The sequence below is a fragment of the Pongo pygmaeus genome, chromosome 4 (assembly GCF_028885625.2).
Source record: "Pongo pygmaeus isolate AG05252 chromosome 4, NHGRI_mPonPyg2-v2.0_pri, whole genome shotgun sequence".
Lineage (NCBI taxonomy): Eukaryota > Metazoa > Chordata > Mammalia > Primates > Hominidae > Pongo > Pongo pygmaeus.
In genome coordinates, this window is record NC_072377.2 from 81862958 (window position 1) to 81884292 (window position 21335).

At 34.3% G+C, this 21335-nt stretch overlaps 1 protein-coding gene across 2 annotated transcripts in view; it reads right to left on the reverse strand.

The window, feature by feature from the left end:
* Nucleotides 1-21335, reverse strand: part of AP3B1 (adaptor related protein complex 3 subunit beta 1) — a 289899-nt gene that overhangs the window by 194817 nt on the left and 73747 nt on the right. For both annotated transcript variants that reach the window (XM_054487813.2, XM_054487814.2), the window contains exon 7: nt 15939-16121. In XM_054487813.2, the coding sequence (XP_054343788.1) occupies nt 15939-16121 (183 nt within the window). The remainder of the gene's footprint in view (nt 1-15938; nt 16122-21335) is intronic.

Here is a 21335-nt window from a genome sequence, read left to right on the forward strand (position 1 = left end):
CATTCAAACATAAATGGGTGCAATCTGTGACTGCCAAGCAGGGGGAGGGGGGACAAGGGGAATGGGTGTGTAAGAGAAGGGTTCAAGGAGGATCCAACCTCGATTTTTGATTTTTTTCTAACCTTTCAATTATCTAGTTATGGTTTTTGAGGATAAAAGGACTAAGTTTTGTAACCTCAAACCATCTCAGAATTAAATAATTATTCTGTAATTCCAGCACTTTGGGAGGCTGAGGCAGGCAAATCACTTGAGCTCTGGAGTTCAAGACCAGCCTGAGCAACATGGCGAAACCCTGTCTCTACTAAAAAGACAAAAAATTAGCCAGGCATGGCAGTGTGTGCCTGTAGTCCTAGCTACTTGGGAGACTGAGATAGGAGGATCACTTGGTCCTGGGAGGTTGAGGCAGCAGTGAGATGGCATTACTGCACCCCAACCTGGGCAACAGAGACCCTGCCTCATTAAAAACAACAACAAAAAAAGTATTGAATAATTCTTTATTAGAATACCACTAAGAGAACTCATTTTAAAATATCAAAAACCCAACAGAATGGCCAAAATGAATAACATTAACATTACCAAATGTTGGTGAGGATGTGGAGCAAACAAAATCTCCATAAGTCACTGTAAGGTTTATAGCTTGGTTGTTATGGGCCAAACTGTGCCCCCCAACCCTAAATTCTTATGTTGAAGCCTTAACCTCCAAATATGACTATATTTGGAGACAGGGCCTTTAAAGAGGTGTTTACATTAAAATGAGGCCATTAGGGTGGGCCCTAGTACAATGTGACTAGTGTCCTAATAAAGGAAGGAAATCTGGATACTCAGGAAAGCCCTAGGAATATGCGGACACAGTGAGAAGATGGCCACCTGTAAGCAAAGGACAGAGACCTCAAGAGAAACCAAACCTGCCAACACCTTGAGATCTTGCACTTCTAGACATCAGAACTGTGAGAAAATAAATTTCTGTTGTTTAAGCCACCCAATCTGTGGTATTTTGTCATGGCAACTGTAGCAAACTAAAACAATAATACAACTACTTTGGGAAAAAGACTGACAGGTTCTTGCAGAACCAAAATATATCTACCTTATGATCCAATAATTCTATTTCTAGGTATTGACCCAACATATACAAAAACATAAAAAGATTTGTGTAAGAATGTTCCTAACAGATTTATTACAATATGCAAAACACTGGAAATAGCCTGGTATTTATTAATATGAGAATGGATAAACTATGGGATATTCATACAATAGACTATTATTCAGCAAAATAACACTGAAAATATTATTTTGAAGATGCTAAAAATGAACTACTAATACAATGTGGATCAATCTCCAAAATATTATGCTGAGTAAAGGAAGATGTACCAAAAAGAATACAATATGATTCTAATTATATTAAGTTCTACAACAAGTTAAATTAATCTTTGTTATCAGTAAACAATGTTCCATGATTATATTCATGTTTTTGCATGATCAGGACTTCCTGAGCAGAGTGCTGGAAACCTGGATTAACAGATGAGTAAATGGCAAACGAGTCTTGGAAGTTAAAGACAGAGAGAGAGACATCCCAAGGAGATGTATGGGTTTATCTTCCATCATTTAAATTCCACAGGGTAATGGAAAAAGAGACATTGTCCTCCTCTCCCCAGAAAAAAATGTGTTTACATTAGAAAGATAAGGTAACTATCCCTCTCTCTACACAGGGGAGGAGGAGCAGATGCAAAAGCAGTCCTATATAAGCTCTGAGATGTATACAGTCTGATATGGTTTGGCTATGCCCCCACCCAAATCTCATCTTCAACTGTAATGCCCACGATTCCCATGTGTTGTGGGAGGAACCCAGTGGGAGGTAATTGAATCATGGGGGTAAGTCTTTCCCGTGCTATGTTCGTGAATAAGTCTTGTGAGATCTGATGGTTCTAAAAAGGGGAGTTTCCCTGCACAAGCTCTCTCTTCTCTTGTCTGCCACCATGTGAGACATGACTTTCACCTTCCACCATGATTGTAAGGCCTCCCCAGCCACATAAAACTGTAAGTCCAATAAACCTTTTTCTTTTGTAAATTGCCCAGTCTCAGGGATGTCTTTATCAGCAGCATGAAAACGGACTAATACACAGTCCTATATAAATTCTGAGATTCGTTTATTTAGGAGGAGCTCCTCTCCTGTATCACAACTCCCCATCCCCCAAGATATGCAGATGGCACTAACCCTCATAACATCACCCTCATGGGGAACTGAAGTGCAGGAAAGTGACACTAAGATAACCATGAGTGAATAAAAAGTCTCTTCACCGATCCACACATCAGTGTTTCTGCTTTTGTGTGTGTACATACACTAAACATACGCCATGTATTCAGTATGTGTGTGTATAAATGCAGGAGTATGGTAATATCTCAAATCCTTTACTTTTTGAATACAACACTATAATCATATCTCAAATCCTTTACTTTTTGAATACAACACTATAATGAAAAAAATTAAAACAATACTTGCATCTGAGGGCAAACAACTAACTTGGAAGCATAACAGTAATACTTCATATAATGAAAAGGGTTTGTGTGTGTTACTAACATACATGCAATTATCAAAACTCTAAAATTTGTGCATTTCACTGTGAAAATTTTATGTCAACAAAAGGAAAACAATCATAAACAAATATTGAACTCTAATTAATGATATACAGACTGACGTGTTTAGGAGTAATGTGTACTGATGTCTGCATCTTACTTTGAAATGCATCTAAAACATTGGACTGTTATACCAATACAGGCATGTACCGATTTCTCCATTTTTGAAGGAAAGTTTTGCCAAAGAAGAACTTACTTGTTGACTTTTTTATTTCTTTCAACACTTCAAATATGGTTCTTCAACTACCTTCTGGCCCCATGGTTTTTAATGAGAAACTAGCTGTTGATCTTATTGAAGAAACCTTGTAAATAATGAGTCACTTCTCTTGCTGCTCTCAAGATTCTCTTTTTGTCCTTAGCTTTTGATAATGTGATCCTTATGTGCTGTATTAGTCCATTCTCACATTGCTATGAAGAAATACCCGAGACTGGGTAATTTATAAAGAAAAGAGGTTTAATTGACTCACAGTTCAGCATGGCTGGGGAGGCCTCAGGAAACTTATAATCATGGCGGAAGGCACCTCTTAACATGGTAGCAGGAGAGAGAATGAGAATAGAGTGAAGGGGAAAGCCCCTTATAAAACCATCAGATCTTGTGAAACTCACTCACTATCATGAGAACAGTAGGGGGAAAACTGCCCCCCATGATTCAATTATCTCCACCTGCTCCCACTCTTGACATGTGGGGGTTATTACAGTTCAAGGTGAGATTTGGGGGGGACACAGACCCAAACCATATCATGTGTCTTGGTTTGCATTCAGAATTTCTCCTACTTAGATTCTGATGAGCTTCCTGAATGTGTTGATTAGTGTCTCATCAAATTGGGGAGTTTTCAGCCATTTTTTTCTTCAGCTATTCTATCTGCCCCTTTCTCTCTCTCCTTTCCTCCTGGAATATGTATCACGTGTGTTGGTGCACTTGATGTCATCGCACAGGCCTCTTAAGTCTCTTGAACTCTGTTCATCTTCATGCTTTTTGACTTTCTACTCCCTAGACTAGATAATCTCAATTGACTTATCTTTAAGTTCACCAATTCATTTTCTGCCTGTTCAAATGTGCTGTTGATCGCTACTTGTGAATACTTCATTTAAGTTATTATACCTTTTCCCTCTAGTATTTCTAGTTGGTTTCTTTGCATCATTTCTCTATATATACTGATACTCTCTACTTGGAGAGTCATTGTTTTCCTGGTTTCATTTAGCTGTTTCAGCATATTTAACATGGTGATTTAAAGCCCTTTGGCTAGCAAATCCAATGTCTGGACTTCCTTGAGTACAGTTTCCATTATTTTCTCTTTTTCTTGTGGATGGAACAAATTTACTGGTTTCTTTACATTCCTCGTCGTTTTCTGCTAAAAACTAGACATTTTGAATATTATAATTGGTCACTAACTCAGATTCTAACTCCTCCCCAGGGATTATTGTTACTGCCTATCAGGTTTTTGTTTGTTTGTTTACAGTTGTTTCTAAGCTATTTTTGAAGAGTACATTCTTTGTTGCATGTGGCCACGGAAGTGTTTACTGTTTTGTTAGCTTGCAGTTTGCCTTAGCTGGGCCATTTAAAAATTTGCCTTAGCCATCACTTCCTCTTCTGCAGAGCTTGAAGGTCAGTCTGACGTAAAAGCTTAGTTCTTATCAGAACTTTTCTAAGCAGATGTCTAACCCTACACATGAAATGGACTTTCTAGATCCCATATTATCCACAGGAGCTTCTCAACTCCCTTATTCCTCAAAGCATTTCATCCTCCAGCCTTTTGTTCCAAGCTTCTTGGCATGTCCATTGTTTACTCCAATTGATATCTATTGCCCCAAGGGGCATTAGTAGATAATTTGTTCTGAGGGAGTTACGATTTCAGCAAAATAAAGGCATGTCCCTTGCATTAGGGATCCTCCAGGCAGGTCAAAACAAATAATCACACCTCTTTGCGAACAGAATCTACTCTGTTCCATCCAGCCCCTGTCACTGAGGCAGAGAATGGAGGATACAGTGAGGGTAAGTTTAAATGCCACAAATCTTTTCTCCTGAGTTTCAGGTCCCATTTTCTTAAATGTTTGAATGGTTGCTGTAAACCTTTGACTATTTTCTGAATTCCAAAAGCTGATTGGACTGTTTTTACCAGATTTTCTTGTATCTCTGTGGAGCAACAAGCTCTTGGGAGTTCTCTACTCTGCCATTTTTACTGATATCACTTTCCATTTGCAAAATTCTTAAAATAAAATGTTGGGGAAAATATGGATTAAAAACAACTTATCTGTTTCTCTTAGAACTGTGACTTACAGTGAAAAACTTGAAAAGAAAATTTAGGAAACCCAAAATGACATAAAACAGTAATAAAAGTTCACTAACAGTATACAACATAAAGATACAATTTTTAAAATTATAAGAAATGCAAAAATAAGGCTAGTCACACAAAAAGGATGTTTAGGAAACAGAAAGTAAGAGAAAGTGCTAATATAAACTCACTAAAGAGATTTTATATTCTAAGTAAGCTCATGCTCTGGTTTCTCTTCAGACTGTATAAATCTTTTGCCTTTTACTAAGTAAGCTGAATGTATAAAAATAAAAACTAAATCATTAACTAAATCAATAAATACATTATTTTAAAGATGGAATCATATATACACACACACACACACACACACACACGCACAAAAATATATATCTATATATATATAGGCACTAAACTTTACTGGCCCCTAAATAAATTAACAGGAGTAACAACTAGCTCTGGAAGCAATTACTTGTAATAGGGAATCTGTCAAGGTCTTTACTGGGTTGAGAAAGGCAGCTAACCACTAAAGGAAATGTTAACAAAGCAAAGGTCAATGTCTGGCCCTAAATTTTTAATTCCAACAACATGGCTAGAACTGTTCAAATTAGAAAATGGTCAGCATGTCAAATGGATAAGTAACCAGCATCATCATCTAGTGCTTACATACAGCATACTATAAGCCCCATGGTAGACAAGTACATGAATTTTCAGCGGGACATACACAGAATCATGCGGATGGAGGGCGAGGAGGAAACGGGATTTATTTTGTCTAAAAAAATTTTTTTTTTTTTCAGAATGTAGCTCTACTATACCAGGAATGGTTTTTCTACATACTGTATATGAAAATGTATGAAGTTACTTATCTAAGAAAAACTGGTGTTTCTGAAGGACATCAGCCCAAGAAAACTTATTTTTAACTAACATTTTTTAACAGAGTTCTTTAAAGCATTTCACAAAGGTCAGTATGAGCTGATTTTTTTTAATGTGAACATTTCCACAACAAATTTTAAAAATTGGAATGACTCAGCAACTTAGATGACACAGCCTGAAGTATTTCCTAATAAATGAGAACAAGAAAAGGTCCATTATTTCACTTATGAATTAATTAAGAGCTTCCAACTTACAATGTATCAGGCCTTCCTCACCTACCAGACATCTATTTTAATGAATTAAAATATACTACATTGTGATCCAACTAAAATAGAGCATTTCAAAATCTAGAGGGAACAGGAGATGTACTCCTGAGATAAAAGGATTTTGTCAGAACACTTTTCATTTTAATCTAATATTTATACTACATATATATACATGAATAGTATATATCTTAACAGATGAAACAATTATTCTTTCCAAATCATAGTCTCTTCAAAATTTTTTTAGGTTATTATAAAGAATGTGGTAGAGACTGCTGATTACCTCCAACAGCCAGTAGGGCAAGGAGGAAGAAGGATCTTTCTCTCTGACCACACTCCTCACATATATAACGAACTATATATGTAAGTGTCAAAAGCATATCATCCAACACATTACTAAGAACACGAAATCAATCAAACAGAAGTTCAAAGATAAGATGATAAACTATAGAATAAAGGAAATATGAAATTCAAACCTGAGTAAGTAAACAACAGATCAAAGCAATATTGTTACTAAATTTACGGAATTAAAAATAAAAACTAAAAAAAAAAATATTAGACCATTGAAAATCAAATTACTGACAATGAAACAACTTGAAATAATATAAATGCAAATAAAAAGACAAAAATGTGGCCTAGCATAGTGGCTCATGCCTGTAATCCCAGCACTTTGGGAGGTCAAGGCATGAGCATCACATGAGCCCCAGAGTTCAAGATCAGCCTAGCCAACATGGCGAAATCCTGTGTTTATAAAAAATACAAAAATTAGGCCAGGCACGGTGGCTCATGTGTGTAATCCCAGCACTTTGGGAGGCCGAGGCGGGTGGATCAGATGAAGTCAGGGGTTCGAAACCAACCTGGCCAACATGGTGAAACCCCATCTCTACTACAAACACAAAAATTAGGCAGGTGCGGTGGCAGGCACCTGTAATCCCAGCTACTTGGGAGGCTGAGGCAGGAGAATCATTTGAACCTGGTAGGCAGAGGTTGCAGTGAGCCAAGATCGTGCCACTGTACTCCACCTTGGGTGACAGAGCGAGCCTCAGTGTCAAAAAAAAAAAAAAATACAAAAATTATCAGTGTGATGGCACACACCTGTGGTCCCAGCTACTCAGGAGGCTCAGGCAGGAGAATCACCTGAGCCTGGAAGGGCAAGGCTGCAATGAACTGTAATCACACCAGTGTACTCAAGCTTGGGTGACAGAGTGAGATCCTATCTCAAAAAAAAGAAAAAAGGACAAACATTAAAGAAATTTTTTAAAAATATGATGGACATGGTAGACAAAGATTATAAAACAGAATAATGGGTATTCCTCAAGTATATAACTTACAAATGAAGAAGAAAAAAATGTAAACATCGAATTTTTAAAATTACAAAAAGAAAAGAAAATTCCCTAAAATAAAAGGAAGAAGTGAACCTGAAGATCATATGGAATAATTCACATTGAGATGTAACCTGATTAATTTTCAAAGACTTTTTAAAGAGGCTTTTTTAGCATGCAGAAAAAAAAAATCAAGTCACCTGCAAAGGAGAAAAATCTTTGGCTGTCTTCAGATTTCTTCACAGCAACATTCATTGCAGAAGAAAATTAAGTAATATCTACAGAGATCTCAGAAAAAGAAAAGGGTGTGTCCCAACAGTACCATACCCAGCAAGATGTCAAATATACAGGAAACAATAAAACATTTTCGAATGCACAAGGCCTAAGAGAATACTAATCCAAGAGCCCAGGTAAAATATCAATCAAGTGTGAGAGTGACACTGAAAGTCTCAAAATTTTATCTCCCATCTACCCACCCTTAAGAAAACATTGGAGGATATGCTCCAAAGCCAGTAAAACCAAAAGAGAGGAGAGAGACCAGAGACAGAGACAGAGATAGACAGAGACAGAGAGACAGACACAGACAGAGAGAGAAAGAGAGAGATAGAGAGGAAAAAAGCCTAAGAAACAGGATTTAACACAGAAGAGATATGAAATTAAGTTCTAGAAAAACAGATTGGAACTGTCCAGGCCTAGTAAGTAATCAGATTAGAACAGAGGGTGAAGACTCCAGGAACATGTCTCCTGGGAAGAAAATTAAGCTGTTGAAATACTTGATATACTTGACAACTGTACTAGTCAGAACTGTGTTCAGCTATATGTAACAGAAATATCTAGTTAGGTAGCTCCATAAAATGAAAAGTTGCCCCAAACACTTTGTTTTTCAACTCTGCCCACCCCCAGAGTATAGCTTTATCCTTATGCTTGTAACATGACTACTGCTCCTCTAATCATCACATATGCATTCTGGGAAGGAATCATGAGAAAGGGCAAAGGGTAAAATATATATATGTCAAATAAGTCTGTCAGAAAAACAATAGCTTCCCAGAATCCTAATTTCCAGATGTGGGTCATATGGCCATTTCTGACTCTAAAGGAATTTAGTATAGTTGATTATTTTTCATTGGGCATATCACTACTCTGAACAAAATCAGGATCCTGTTATTTAAATAAGTGGGAGGGGTAGAACTGACATTGGGTAGACAAGAAGAAGTATCACAACAACTGCACCTAAAATAATATTTGGAGAATATTTAATATTCCAATGGAGAACTTGGAATGCTTCGTATAGTAACATGATAAAGTAAGCAAATTTAAAATGAAGCAATTTTTGATTCCAAAAAGAACCAAAAGTTCCACAAGAGATGAAATGCTATTATACAGCTGAATAATATTCATAAATCATAGGAAAATGAACACACATGGATTGAAAAAATTCTAATTATATTCCAAAGATGAAAGAGGTAAGCAGAAGCATAAGGTAATAGAAGAATGACAAATTCTCCATTTCTGTAATAGGAAGTCAATATATAATGCCTAAAATTGATAAATCAAGAAATAGCAATATATGTCTATTACTTAGAAGTGGAGAAAGGTAAATACACACACAAACACACACACACCCCAAAGATAAAATTCTTACCCTACAACCACCTGAAGGGGCCCCTTCTCACCGCCAAGGGCATTCCAAAGTTAACCTGAAAAACTAGTTCAGACCATGATAGGAAGGGTGTGTCAGACATGCCTCATTACACCCTCCTCCCTTTTGGAATTCAGGAAAAGCCAACCAGCATTAACATCAACATAGACGTTAAGTCTGGTAAGAAACATTTATAATCTATGCTGTCTGAAGCCTACTACCTGGAGGCTTCATCTGCAAAATAAAACTTTAGTTGCCACAACCCCTTATTATAACCCAGACATTTCCATTCTATTGATTCCAGGTCTTCAGATAACAACTTAACTCTCAATTAATTGCCAATCAGAAATCTTTAAATCCATCTATGACCTAGAAGCCCCCTCTTCAAGTTGTCCTGCCTTTCCAGATTGAACCAATGTGCATCTTACAGGTATTGACTGATGTATTATGTCTCCCTAAAATGTATAAAAGCAAGCTATAGCAACCGTGGGCACATGTCATCAGGACCACCTGAGGCTGCACATATCACAGATGCATCCCTAGCCTTCGCAAAATAAACTTTCTAAATTGATTGAGACCTGGCTCAGATACTTTTGAGCTCACACACAGAAGGGAAAAGAACTAAGGAAGTTAATTCAGACATTGAGAAGGGTCACACAGAAAAATGTTTCTCATAAGCCTTGCAGTACTATTCATTTTCTTTCTTTTAAACCATGCATGTTACTTGGGTAAAATTTAAAGTTTTCTTTTTTTAAAAAGAAAACCTCATGAGTTAAAAAAAATTCCAATCAATAGGAATAAATTATGAACAACAAAAAGAATAAGGAATCTTTACGATAAATGCTTCATAACCAATGGGAAGAGAGGCGACTTTATTTCAATATTAGATCATGGTCCTTAGTTTCACCTTAAATTATATGTTAAAGCCTTTGTCAACAGTTACCTAAAACAGTGCACAAAAAACTGCTTTTATTGCATTGTAAAGAATGTATTCTACCACAACTTCTCAGTATTTTGTTTTTTTAATAAATTCCACAGAATCATGGATCTATAGTCCATTGGTAAGACACAAGACAAAATTTGTTTTAAAAAAGAAAATTAATCAGTAAAGAAAATTAAAACTCAATAATCTCTAACATTTTGGTCCGTTAAGACAGGATCTGGATGTGGAGTTCATGAAGTACTTCCCTGAAGTACCTTTGTACCTACAGAAAATTGCTCATCAAAAAACTACATTTATAAATTTTGCATTTTGATAAGTTATTTTATAGCTACCTCTGAAAAACTTAAGAACTTACCTTAAAAATACTTTAAACAAAATTCTAAATTTGGACTTTGTTAAACTTATGTAAGGTTTTATAATTGATGCACAGATATACAGAGAGAGACAAAATTAATTACTGCAAATTTTAAACTGGCATAAATACTGCCACCAGAATTACATAACCCGGATTCATATTCTAAAACATAATGGTAAATATTAAGAGTTTTAACTTCCAAATCACTGAAGTAAAATATTTTGATAATTCTTGAAAACCTCTCATCTCCCAGAGAAAGTTCAGTTGTAAAAAGCTAGATTCATAAAATTAAAAACATTCCTAGCAGGCCCCAGTGTCAGAGTTTCCTTTCAGTTTACAATTGATGCCACTAATGGATGTTGGTTTTTATTTTAAATCACTCTTAAAATTTACTCTGTGTTTTATAATACTTATTTTTTTAAATCGATTAATTTTACAAAAGCAACTTTAGTCTTAGAGATCTAGATTTATGCTTCAAGAAGTCTCCCATAATGGGCTTGAATGACAAATAAAATACTTAAGCAATTTTATATCCTTGAAAATTATACAAACTTGACCTAGAATAAAAAACAACCCACATGGACTGCAAAGAGTAAGGTAAATTTAAGAAAATAAAAATGCAAATGTGCATTTTAGCAGTCTCTTGAATTTATTAACCTAAAAGGTTTAATTTCCATTTTCCTGCATCAGCTTTATTTATAAAATGTCGTGCCCTATAAATACGCTGTTATTTTCTATAGTCAAGCACCCTCTTAACAAATCTTCTCATTAATATGTAAATTTAAAGTCAATCGGTCTTCTCCCTGACAGCCCCATGAATTCCTAGTGCACTGTATAATCGGCTTTGACTTGACATCCACTATTTATCATCAAAGATGTCAGTTAGAAAAATTACGGAAAATGCACTGCAATTGATATGACTGCAATCTACTTTGTCAACACTTAATTGTTCCTCAAATCATACATTTACATATAAACAGCCTAAATACTGATCTATAATGATGCAAATAAACTAAATTAAAAATCTCTTCTGCCCCTGAAGAAGCTTGTTTGTATATGATGTGTTCATTTGAGAACTTATTGACAAAAGCATGTACATCAGCTCATCTCAAAAAGTGTATCTACTAATTTTCGATTCCTCAACAAAAAACAATTTTGTCACACTTCAAGCATATTAACGTAAACAAATGTTTGCAAAAATTCAACAGGAAACATGATTTTTCTCTTTGAAAGCAAATTTAATTATGGTTGTTAGCTAATTGCATGTCTGAGCACTATGGATTGGGAGCCTCAAAGTTGGTTTTGACTGGAACACAATAAACAAACACAGAAAACTTATTAAGGTAACTAAGAAATTATTTTAATTTACAAGTCACAGGGTAATAAAATATAAAGGCAATAATGCTGGCCTGGGCATCAGATAATTCTGTTTATATTTCTACTCTACCCTTTATAATTAATATTGTCTTAAGTGACTTGCTAAAATCTGTGTATATCAATTTCTTCATATATAAAATGGGTATAACAATGCTGATTGCCCTATGGCAAATGGAATACTATGTAAGAAAGTACAGGCCAGGCATGGTGGCTCACGCCTGTAATCCCAGCACTTTGGGAGGCCGACGAGGGCAGATCACTTGAGGTCAGGAGTTCAACACCAGCCTGGCCAACATGCCGAAACCCCATCTCTACTAAAAATACAAAAGTTAGCTGGGTGTGGTGGCACATGTCTGTAATTCCACCTATTTGGGAGGCTGAGGCAGATGAATCGCTTGAACCCAGGAGGCAAGAGGTTGCAGTGAGCCAAGAATGCACCACTGCACCCCAGCCTGGGCGACAGAGAGAGACTCTATCCCAAAAAAGGAAAACAAAGAAGAAAAGAAAGTACAGCAAAAATGATAAGCCATTCAGTATAAAGCATCACAGTATTATTTTTCACATTTTCTCTTAGTCGCTGAGAGAAAACTGCTGGATTTAAATGAATTCGGTATTACAGGCAGGTTTTTTTTAATTATAAATTTAATTTTTATGTCAATACATTGTTTTAGTGACACTTTTTCCTACTGGCAAATCCTTTACTTCAAGGTAAAATGGCCCTTAATTCATCATAAAATGGTGCTCATATAGCATTTATGTAAGTGATTTCTGCCTGTAGGTAAAAGGGAATGGAGGGCTAGAATGAAGACATTTCTACTTGGATGATTCCATGAAACAAAACATTCAAGTGTTGATGGTAAAAGGATAAAAAAGAGAGGTAAACTCTCAGGAATGACTCTGCTAGAGTACTGTTTCACCTTGTCTTTTTATTCTATAATCATCTTAACCTTTATTTACTACATGGTGTTCCTTTTACAACATCACATAAGAAAGAGCAAGCAAATATAAATGCCAAATACTTCTCAGTTTCTTCTAGCTGTGGTCAAACTCTGCTTTGAGATTTAGTCTGCCAACTTCTTTTATTTTTTTCTTTTTATTTTTTATTTTTTGAGACACCCAGGCTGGAGTGCAGTGGTGCGATCTCGGCTCACTGCAAGCTCTGCCTCCTGGGTTCACGCCATTCTCCTGCCTCAGCCTCCCAAGTAGCTGGGACTACAGGCGCCCGCCACCACGCCCAGCTAATTTTTTGTGTGTTTTTAGTAGAGATGGGGTTTCACCGTGTTAGCCAGGATGGTCTTGATCTCCTGACCTCGTGATCCGCCCGCCTCAGCCTCCCAAAGTGCTGGGATTACAGGCGTGAGCCACCGTGCCCGGCCTAGTCTGCCAACTTCTAAAGCTAAAACTACCATGTCTAGTCCTTAAAAAGTTGGAAGCAACATCAAGCCTAGATCAGAAAGCACTGAAGGCTATAAATGGCTACACTGCTCACTCCAAAGTTTCTCAGTAAAACAAAATCATAATTAGCACAGAGGAAGGCTGAGATGGGTTAACTGGAAGAGTGAGAGCACAGACATGGTCCTAGTGTTGACCACGCATTTGAATCTTAATTTTATAAAATATAACAAGAGTCTAACATATTGTACAATCCTTGATTCTAATACTACAATAAGGGCTGAGCCTTTCAAATATTTCACACTGCTTCTGAACTGAACATATGTACGTATGTAGACAAAAGCCTGTTATACTGATTATTCTGGGCTAAACAAGACCCTCAAATAGAACTTAAAACAATCGATGAATAATTTTTCCTTGAATTGAGGTCAACTGATATCAACTTAAGTTAATAAATAAAGTGAAATGTTTTATCCAAAGTAAAATTTATAACCACCAGAGTAACTGAAATTAAACAGTTACCAATAATTGCCTCTAAGGCATCAACCACAAGGTTACGGGAAGGAAACATGTACTTGAATTGCTTCTATAATTAAAAACAACAACAACAACAATATGATTCAAATTACCTAAACTTATAAATCTTCTCTTTAAAGTGGTTTTCTTTCTATCTTTCTTTTAAGCCAATGGATCTTTCTCAAAGGAAATCAAATTCAACGCTGCATAAGAAAGGAAGGCAAAAAAGGCTTCTGTGTTTGAAACAGTGGCAAAAGCCCAAAAAGCTGCACAGTCTAGAGTACCCCTGCCCTGCTTGGCTTGTTCCTGTGGCAGTGCTAGCGCATCCTGAGGGCTGATGTGCACATTGGAAAACCACTAAATTAGTCTAATAAGCACAGCATTTCGAATAATTCCAAGGTTGGATTGCAAGTAAGTGGCAAAGAAAAGAAATGACTTAGCCCATTCCAGTATGCCAGGGACAATGACCAGACTTCACCTCATGTTTGTCCTAATTCATGTTCATTGAGTTAACATGTGAAAACACCAAGAATGAATACAGTCCCAATTTTTCAAATTATCTGTCAAAAAAAAAATGTATATGACGGTGTAGAACTTAACTTTCCTTTGCAATGGGTTTAAAAATAAATTTTATCTAAAATAAGATAAAATTCAAGGAACAGAAAAACAAATAGACAAACATACAAAAGCAGAGATTTTACTATGGGTTACATATTTTTAGCAGGTATGGTAAGTAAACTATATATTTTAACTCCAGTTTCTATACAATTACAAGCAAAGGATCATTTGCATATAGTTACTGAAAATGATAGGAAAGTAAAATTTAAAAATTTAAATGGTGACAGTGATTAGCTAAGGCAAAATTGCCTATAACTTTATACAACAGAAAAAAAATCTGAGCAGAAGTTTTGAAAGGAATTGGCCAAAATCAAACAAATAAGCTGTTTGGCAACAAAAATCTCTCATCAAAGTTATCATAAAAGGGCCAGGACATTTTCATCATAGAGATGTTCCTTAATCTAGCAAAAGTGCCATCAAAACTGTACTTTGCTCAATGATAAATAAAATTAATTTTATAAAATTAAAGTTGACAAGGATAGTAAAATTTCATCAATTTAAGAGCATTATGTAACATAAGACTCATATATTAATAATTCAAAACATACTTCAATTTTTAAGATGGATAACACATAATCATTTTGTTAATATTAAAAGTGAGATGAAAATCAGTATTACAGTCTTGTGGATAAAGAAGTATTAAAATTTCTAAACAGTTTTTAATGCTAATACTAAATCAATATAGAAAATATTGATCAACATTTTATAATAATTTGCAAGCTTGATGTGTCATTTAAAGCATGTATCATACATTTTTCCACGTTATTTACATTTTTCTAATTAACAAAAGCAAGATGTGCTGAGCACTCAAGGCCTGTCATAAGTATGTATACAGACCACTTTGATATAACAGGAGCTTTTTAAAATCTTTTTATTTTTTTACACAAATTGGTTTTTAAAATCTGTAATACTGTATTTTAAAAAGATAAGACATCAAAAGACTAGAATGAATGTGCTATTCTTACAACATATAAGGATTTATTTAAACTGGTTTAAAATTACCTTAAATCTTAAATGTATACATCCTAAGGATCTTAATTACAAGTTACATGATAAAACTTTCTAAATTGTCAATATGATGAAAAGAATAAGGCATACTTAAAAAAAAAGAATAAGGCATACTTAAAAAAAAAGAATAAGGCGTACTTCTAATGTTAATCTGCACAAAGAAAACAAATAGCTTCACTTAAATTATTAATTTTACTAAATGCTACCAGCTAAAGTGAAGAGAAGAACACAAACATTTTATAAATACAAAACTAGGAAAAAGTAGTTTAAAAGTTCAACAATATTTATCTATAGAGGCAAGAAATTAATTACTTTAGGTATAAATTCACATGCTATAGAAGCACATCACCTACTTTTTTTTACAAATGAGTACCTGGAATAGCTGGGGCTCAAAGATGTGAAAGTAACTAGTAACCAAAAAATCCATGGTTTGGCAATGTCACTGTAAACACTGTGTCATGCTGCTCCTCCTAACAAGGGCCTCTTGCCAGTATCAAACTAAAAGTGTACATACTTACACCAATAAATATGTATCAATCAGTGCCAAACAACGGATAATTATGCTTGCATTTATACTGGTTGCCTGCTTTAGTAAAAGAACAAGAGACAAATGAGTCTTCCTTAAATATGCAAATTTCTCTAGTTTACTACTCCCAATTTTTTGCACAAGTTTTAAAAAGCTCATCCATTCTCTTAGTATACTTGAAAGTGGAAGACTGTTCAACACTTACCTCTTTCCAAGGGCTGACAAACTGTGTCCGAGCATATCGAGTTAGCATGTGGATTATGACAACCTGCCCCCACTCTTCAACATCCACTAGTAAGTTACATAGCTTGCGGTAATTTTTATGAATCAGATCTATTCTGTCCGGGCATACTTCTTCAAAAGCCATCACAACACTGCCAGCTACCAACTAGAAAAGAAAGAAATAGTAACTTATTAAAAAATGTTTCTCCCCTACATCAAAGGTCTTACTCAGGCATTATAGTAATCAGTTTCATGCCAATCAATATTAAAGTATTCAGTCATTCAATTAAAATGAATGTTCATGTTTGAGTAACAAACTTTACGGTGCCTATTCATCAAAGAATAATTTTAATAGTTCCAATATGTCTAGAAAACTAATACTATTCTGAAGAGAAGTAAATTCTGATGTTTTTATTTCACCAGGTTAAATTTCAATACATTGTTCATATGTGGATTAAACATTAATCATGCACATTTTTCATGTTTAAAGCTAACCTAAATTCTAATCTAAAAATTCAGTACTTTGTTCATAATATTCAGAAAAAGAATCAAGACAATAACAAAGCTCACATTGTGTCAGTTTAAAATGAGAACGACAATCATTCTACAATGAACTTATGTTAAAAAGTATATGAGAAATTCAAAAATTTTAATAGAAAAACACTTTCAAATCATATACATCTTAATCCACCGGTTTTTACCCAATATAATTTATTTACAAAGAAAGCACACTGGCTGAAATTTTAGAACATCACCTGGGCTCTTATCACTTTCATAACAATGTGTATAAGTTGGAATAATATATTACTAACAAAAGGGGGCTTTTCCAAGACCAATTAATGAATCATAATGTTAGTTTCTGAACTATGATGCTTTTACAAAGTGGTAACATTGAGATTCCTTTACTCTAAAGATACAAACTAAGCAGAATATATATTATACAAATACTTCTATATAAGTACAAATGATATATGTGCAGTTAGCCCACAATATAATACAGTTTTGAAAAACAAATTAATACCATATTCTATCTGAACACTAGGGATATTCATTTTATGTCTAAAATTTCCCCAATGACTTAAAATAAGCAATTAAATAGAAATATAACTTACTGAAATGGTACTTTTTGAAAAATATTAGATACAATGATATTCATATTTTGAGTGTTTGTCCCTCTACTTGGCTGACATTTAGTTTATTAATATGCAACCAACAATACAATTGAAAGAAAACAGCTCAGAATATAGACTCGCTATTATGCTAAACAAGTTTCAAGTCCTGTGGGGATTTTATGAATTACCAATCAGTATAAACGTGAAGCTGCATTTATTGACTCCAGCCCTACCCATGTACTGGTGCCTGCTGGTCCCAGCATGTATGCACCTCAATCGAAAAAGCACAGAATTGATTATTTGTGTGAACTATATAAAAATGTATTATATATATAATTTTCTATTTGTTATAGATACGGCAAGGAAGTTAACCTCATGTTTTCAATCACATTTTAATGTCTTCTGCAAAAGACATAATTTCTTTAGAAATTACATTTCGTAATAATTACATTTCTATAAAGTGACAATTAGTATCATTTTAAAATATCTTACAACTAAGTTTATGACATTAAACTCTAGAATAACTCATTGTGAGATATAAACATCTATATATATGTATTATCAACCTTATATTAATATCAACATCAATTGGTAAAGGGTGTTAAAGTGCAAAAATAAAGGATAGTATTTAGGATAAAATGATCCATGAAACTGAACAAGTAATTCACAGTTTCAATTTTTAAAATACTATGTAAAATCAAGTTATTCTGTCTTAGCAATTATTTTCTTCCAAATATGTTTTGACACTAAACAATTAAATGGAAAATCAGCTACCATACAGTATTAAATTCATTAAACCAAGAGCTACATGTACACAATAATTCTAAAGTACTAACACCTTCTAAGGTACTAACAAATATCATTAATTAAATAGAACCAAATAAAGTTTAAGAAAACATCAAAATAATTAAAAAGCATATAAAGAGAGTACTTTTACAAAATAAAACTGATCATTTTAGATACTTAATCATATAGTTTTAACAATCTGACCCTGGGCTAAACACTACAAGGAAAATTAATAATTTTGGTTTATTAAATGTTCAATATTCTATAAAACATTCAGAATTAAAATTAAATGATCTACTCAGATTTTAAAACCAAAATACTGGTTTCCAAAAAACAGACAGTTAATTTCCATCTCACTGTGTCAATAGTAGCTTTTCATATAAGGGGAAAAATAAATCACTCCAACAAAACTAGCAATGAGCTCATCAAATTCAAATGCAGTTTTCCATTTATGTATTTTTTATATTAAAGCAATAAACATGGTTCATTTATCTTCCCTTGGTTGCCACGTTTTTCTGTGCTGTTGCTATGAACTTCAGCCATTAGCTGTGCTCCAAGGTAAACTACATGAACCATCAACAAAAGTGACACCCCATCTATGGAGTTCATATTTTCTCTAGATTATCTATGCTAGTTGACAAGCTGGTAATGAAAAAAATCACACTAAGCAAATTGTTCCTCTAATAACAATAAATTTTCTATAAAATTATGAAGGGTACAAAACGTTTCCTTGCATCTATTTTGTCATGAATTCTAATTAACATTGCAAAAACCTGAGAGTGCTGGGTCATCACAAGAAGTGCATCAAGGTTTGATTGATAATATGGTATAAGTTGGCCAATGCTGCCAAGATTTTCTTCCCTTAAATTAATGGCCATCCAACCTTCCCTAATCATACAGCCCAAATCATATTCCCCTTCTTATTTCAATTTTCTTGAGGCATGGAAAATGGGAAAGATCAGTCATTTATCTTCTAATAGCTGGATAATAGATCTATCACAATAAAACATCTGCACAAACTCAGGGGTGTGTTTTTTGCACATAACAGTGGGGATTTTATCAACATTAAATCAACAACTTAAAATTTGTGTCTTACCCCTACAATTTAGCTATAAACTACCAATCTATTCATTAAACATAATTTTGTAGAAAAAATTAAAAAGAGGAAATTTTATGTCATCAAAAATATATAAATAAATCAGTTTTTCAGCAGGCACTGACCTAATTTGTTTTCCTAAGAAACTCTGTTTTCTATTAGAAAGTTAGATGTTATCAAAAAGATTTTTTAGGATAAACTTGAAAGGAAAAGGAAATAAATACCACTCTGCTTCTAAAGTGTTCTAAAGAAAAGAATGTCAACAAATATGGATTGCTACATTTTAAAGAAAAACAAGAGAAACTATTATTAATTTTAAAAATAAATTCATATGTGAAAATTAGAAAAGGCTTGTAGTAAAGTAGGAAAGTGTTTAGGACATGTTGAGAAGGTAGATGAAAATGGTATAAAATTTAAGAATAAACAATAAAAAATCATATAAAGAAAAATGGTAACAGTTGATTGGAGATGACAGAATATAGATTAGATGCCCCCTTTTAAGTTCACTGACTACAGTTGTAAGGTTTCTGTAATATCTTTTACCTAAATAACACTAAAGTGTTCTATTTTTAGGAAAAAACTATTCATATGACACATACTGGTCTTTAGTAAAAGAGAAAAGCCATTCTATTATATTTTAATATACTTATAATTCCACCTTTCCTTAAAATGAGAATTATGGAACTAATTTTCTTTGAGATCTCAATTGAAAGAAAATATCCTCTAGCCTAAAAGAAGCAACAGATGGTATGCCTCAAAATCAACAGAGGTTAAATGAAGAAAGTTTAATAGATCAACATCTTTCAAATGTATATGTATCAGCAGCAAAAACAATGTCATCATCGTAATAATGATCCCAAAAAACTGCTGCTGGCAACAAATAAATTCCTTTTCAAAATATGGAAATAAATTAGACCTGGTCATTTAATTGGGAGATTTTTAAAATGAAAGTGATTTTTGATCCTTTATTGACTTTAAATGCCAATACTGACATTAAAAATTTGGTGGTGGGGGACAGGGGAGAAATGTACCTGTCTTCCTTCAATAAAGAATTACATGTGACCAAAAAAAGGTAATAATTAAGATATGATCCACAAATATCTGTGTAGAATATTTTTAACCTTTCTACAATGGATTATAATCACACAGAAGAAAAAATTACCAGAAAACATTCACAAAATACAGCCAATTTAAATACTGGGTAGACAAGTTAATGGTGCCTAAGTAAGTCTGAATCTCCCAATCCAAATCCAAAAAAAAAAAAGGACCAAAACCTATGCTTTAAGCCTAACTTCAAAACAGAGAATCTCTAAACCTCAAATTATATATAAGTAGAAATATAAACCCTAAATTCCAGATAACTATCTTCATGCTTGTATCACAAAACTTCACAAAGACCTACAATGGTATAGAAAAAAAACTGCCTGGAACAAAGCAAGCAGAAGTTAATGGCAGGCCTAAAAGTAAACGAAAATCAACAACAAAGAGAAAGAACACCCTAAGTGTGAAAATACTGGAAAAGATTCTTGGAAGATCAGAGCAGACTATAAGGGAAAGACTTGAAAGAGAGGATGATTCAATGAGGTAGTGTAGAAAGGGAAAGTTTCATGAAGAAAATTAGCTTAAAAAAAAAAAAAAAGTAAGGGGAGAGCAGTCCTTTGGAAACTGTGAAATAACAGAAAAAAAGAAATAAGAGGGACTGGGTGCAGTGTGGCACACGCCTGTAATCCCAACACTTTGCAAGACCAAAGCGAGATCACTTGAGCCCAGGAGTTCATGACCAGCCTGGGCAACACAGTGGGACCCCATCTTTACAAAAAACTTTTTTTAATTAGCTGGGCATGATGGTGCATGTCTATAGTCCCATTTACTCAGGAGGCTGGGACAGGAGGATTGCTTGCGCTGGGGAGGTCGAGGCTGCAGTGAGCCATGATCACACCACTGCACTCCAGCCCTGGGTGACAGAGTAAGACCCTTCTTTTTTAGGCAGAAAAGAAAAGAAGAGAGAAAAATTTAGGCTGCTACAAAACATATCTCAAAATAGTTTGGGGACATATACTAGTCCTATGCATGCATGTCCTCCCACCAAAAGGCCATCAACTAAGAAAACATACTTTGTAATTCTAACAGAGAGGGTACTCTTGTACTAGGAATCTTGCAAGCTACCTCAAAATCAAATCACCAATCCTGTCCAAAGAAATAAAAAGATGCAAGTAATCTGTAAGTACTAAAAACAGAAAATGAAAATCAAAACAATTCAACTGGCAAAAATTACCGACAAAGAAATATAAATGATGAAGCAAAAGGAAACAACACAACACTTCAAAATGAATACCCTCAAAATAAGCATTTGAAGATAGGAAATATAAATATAAATTATAAATTT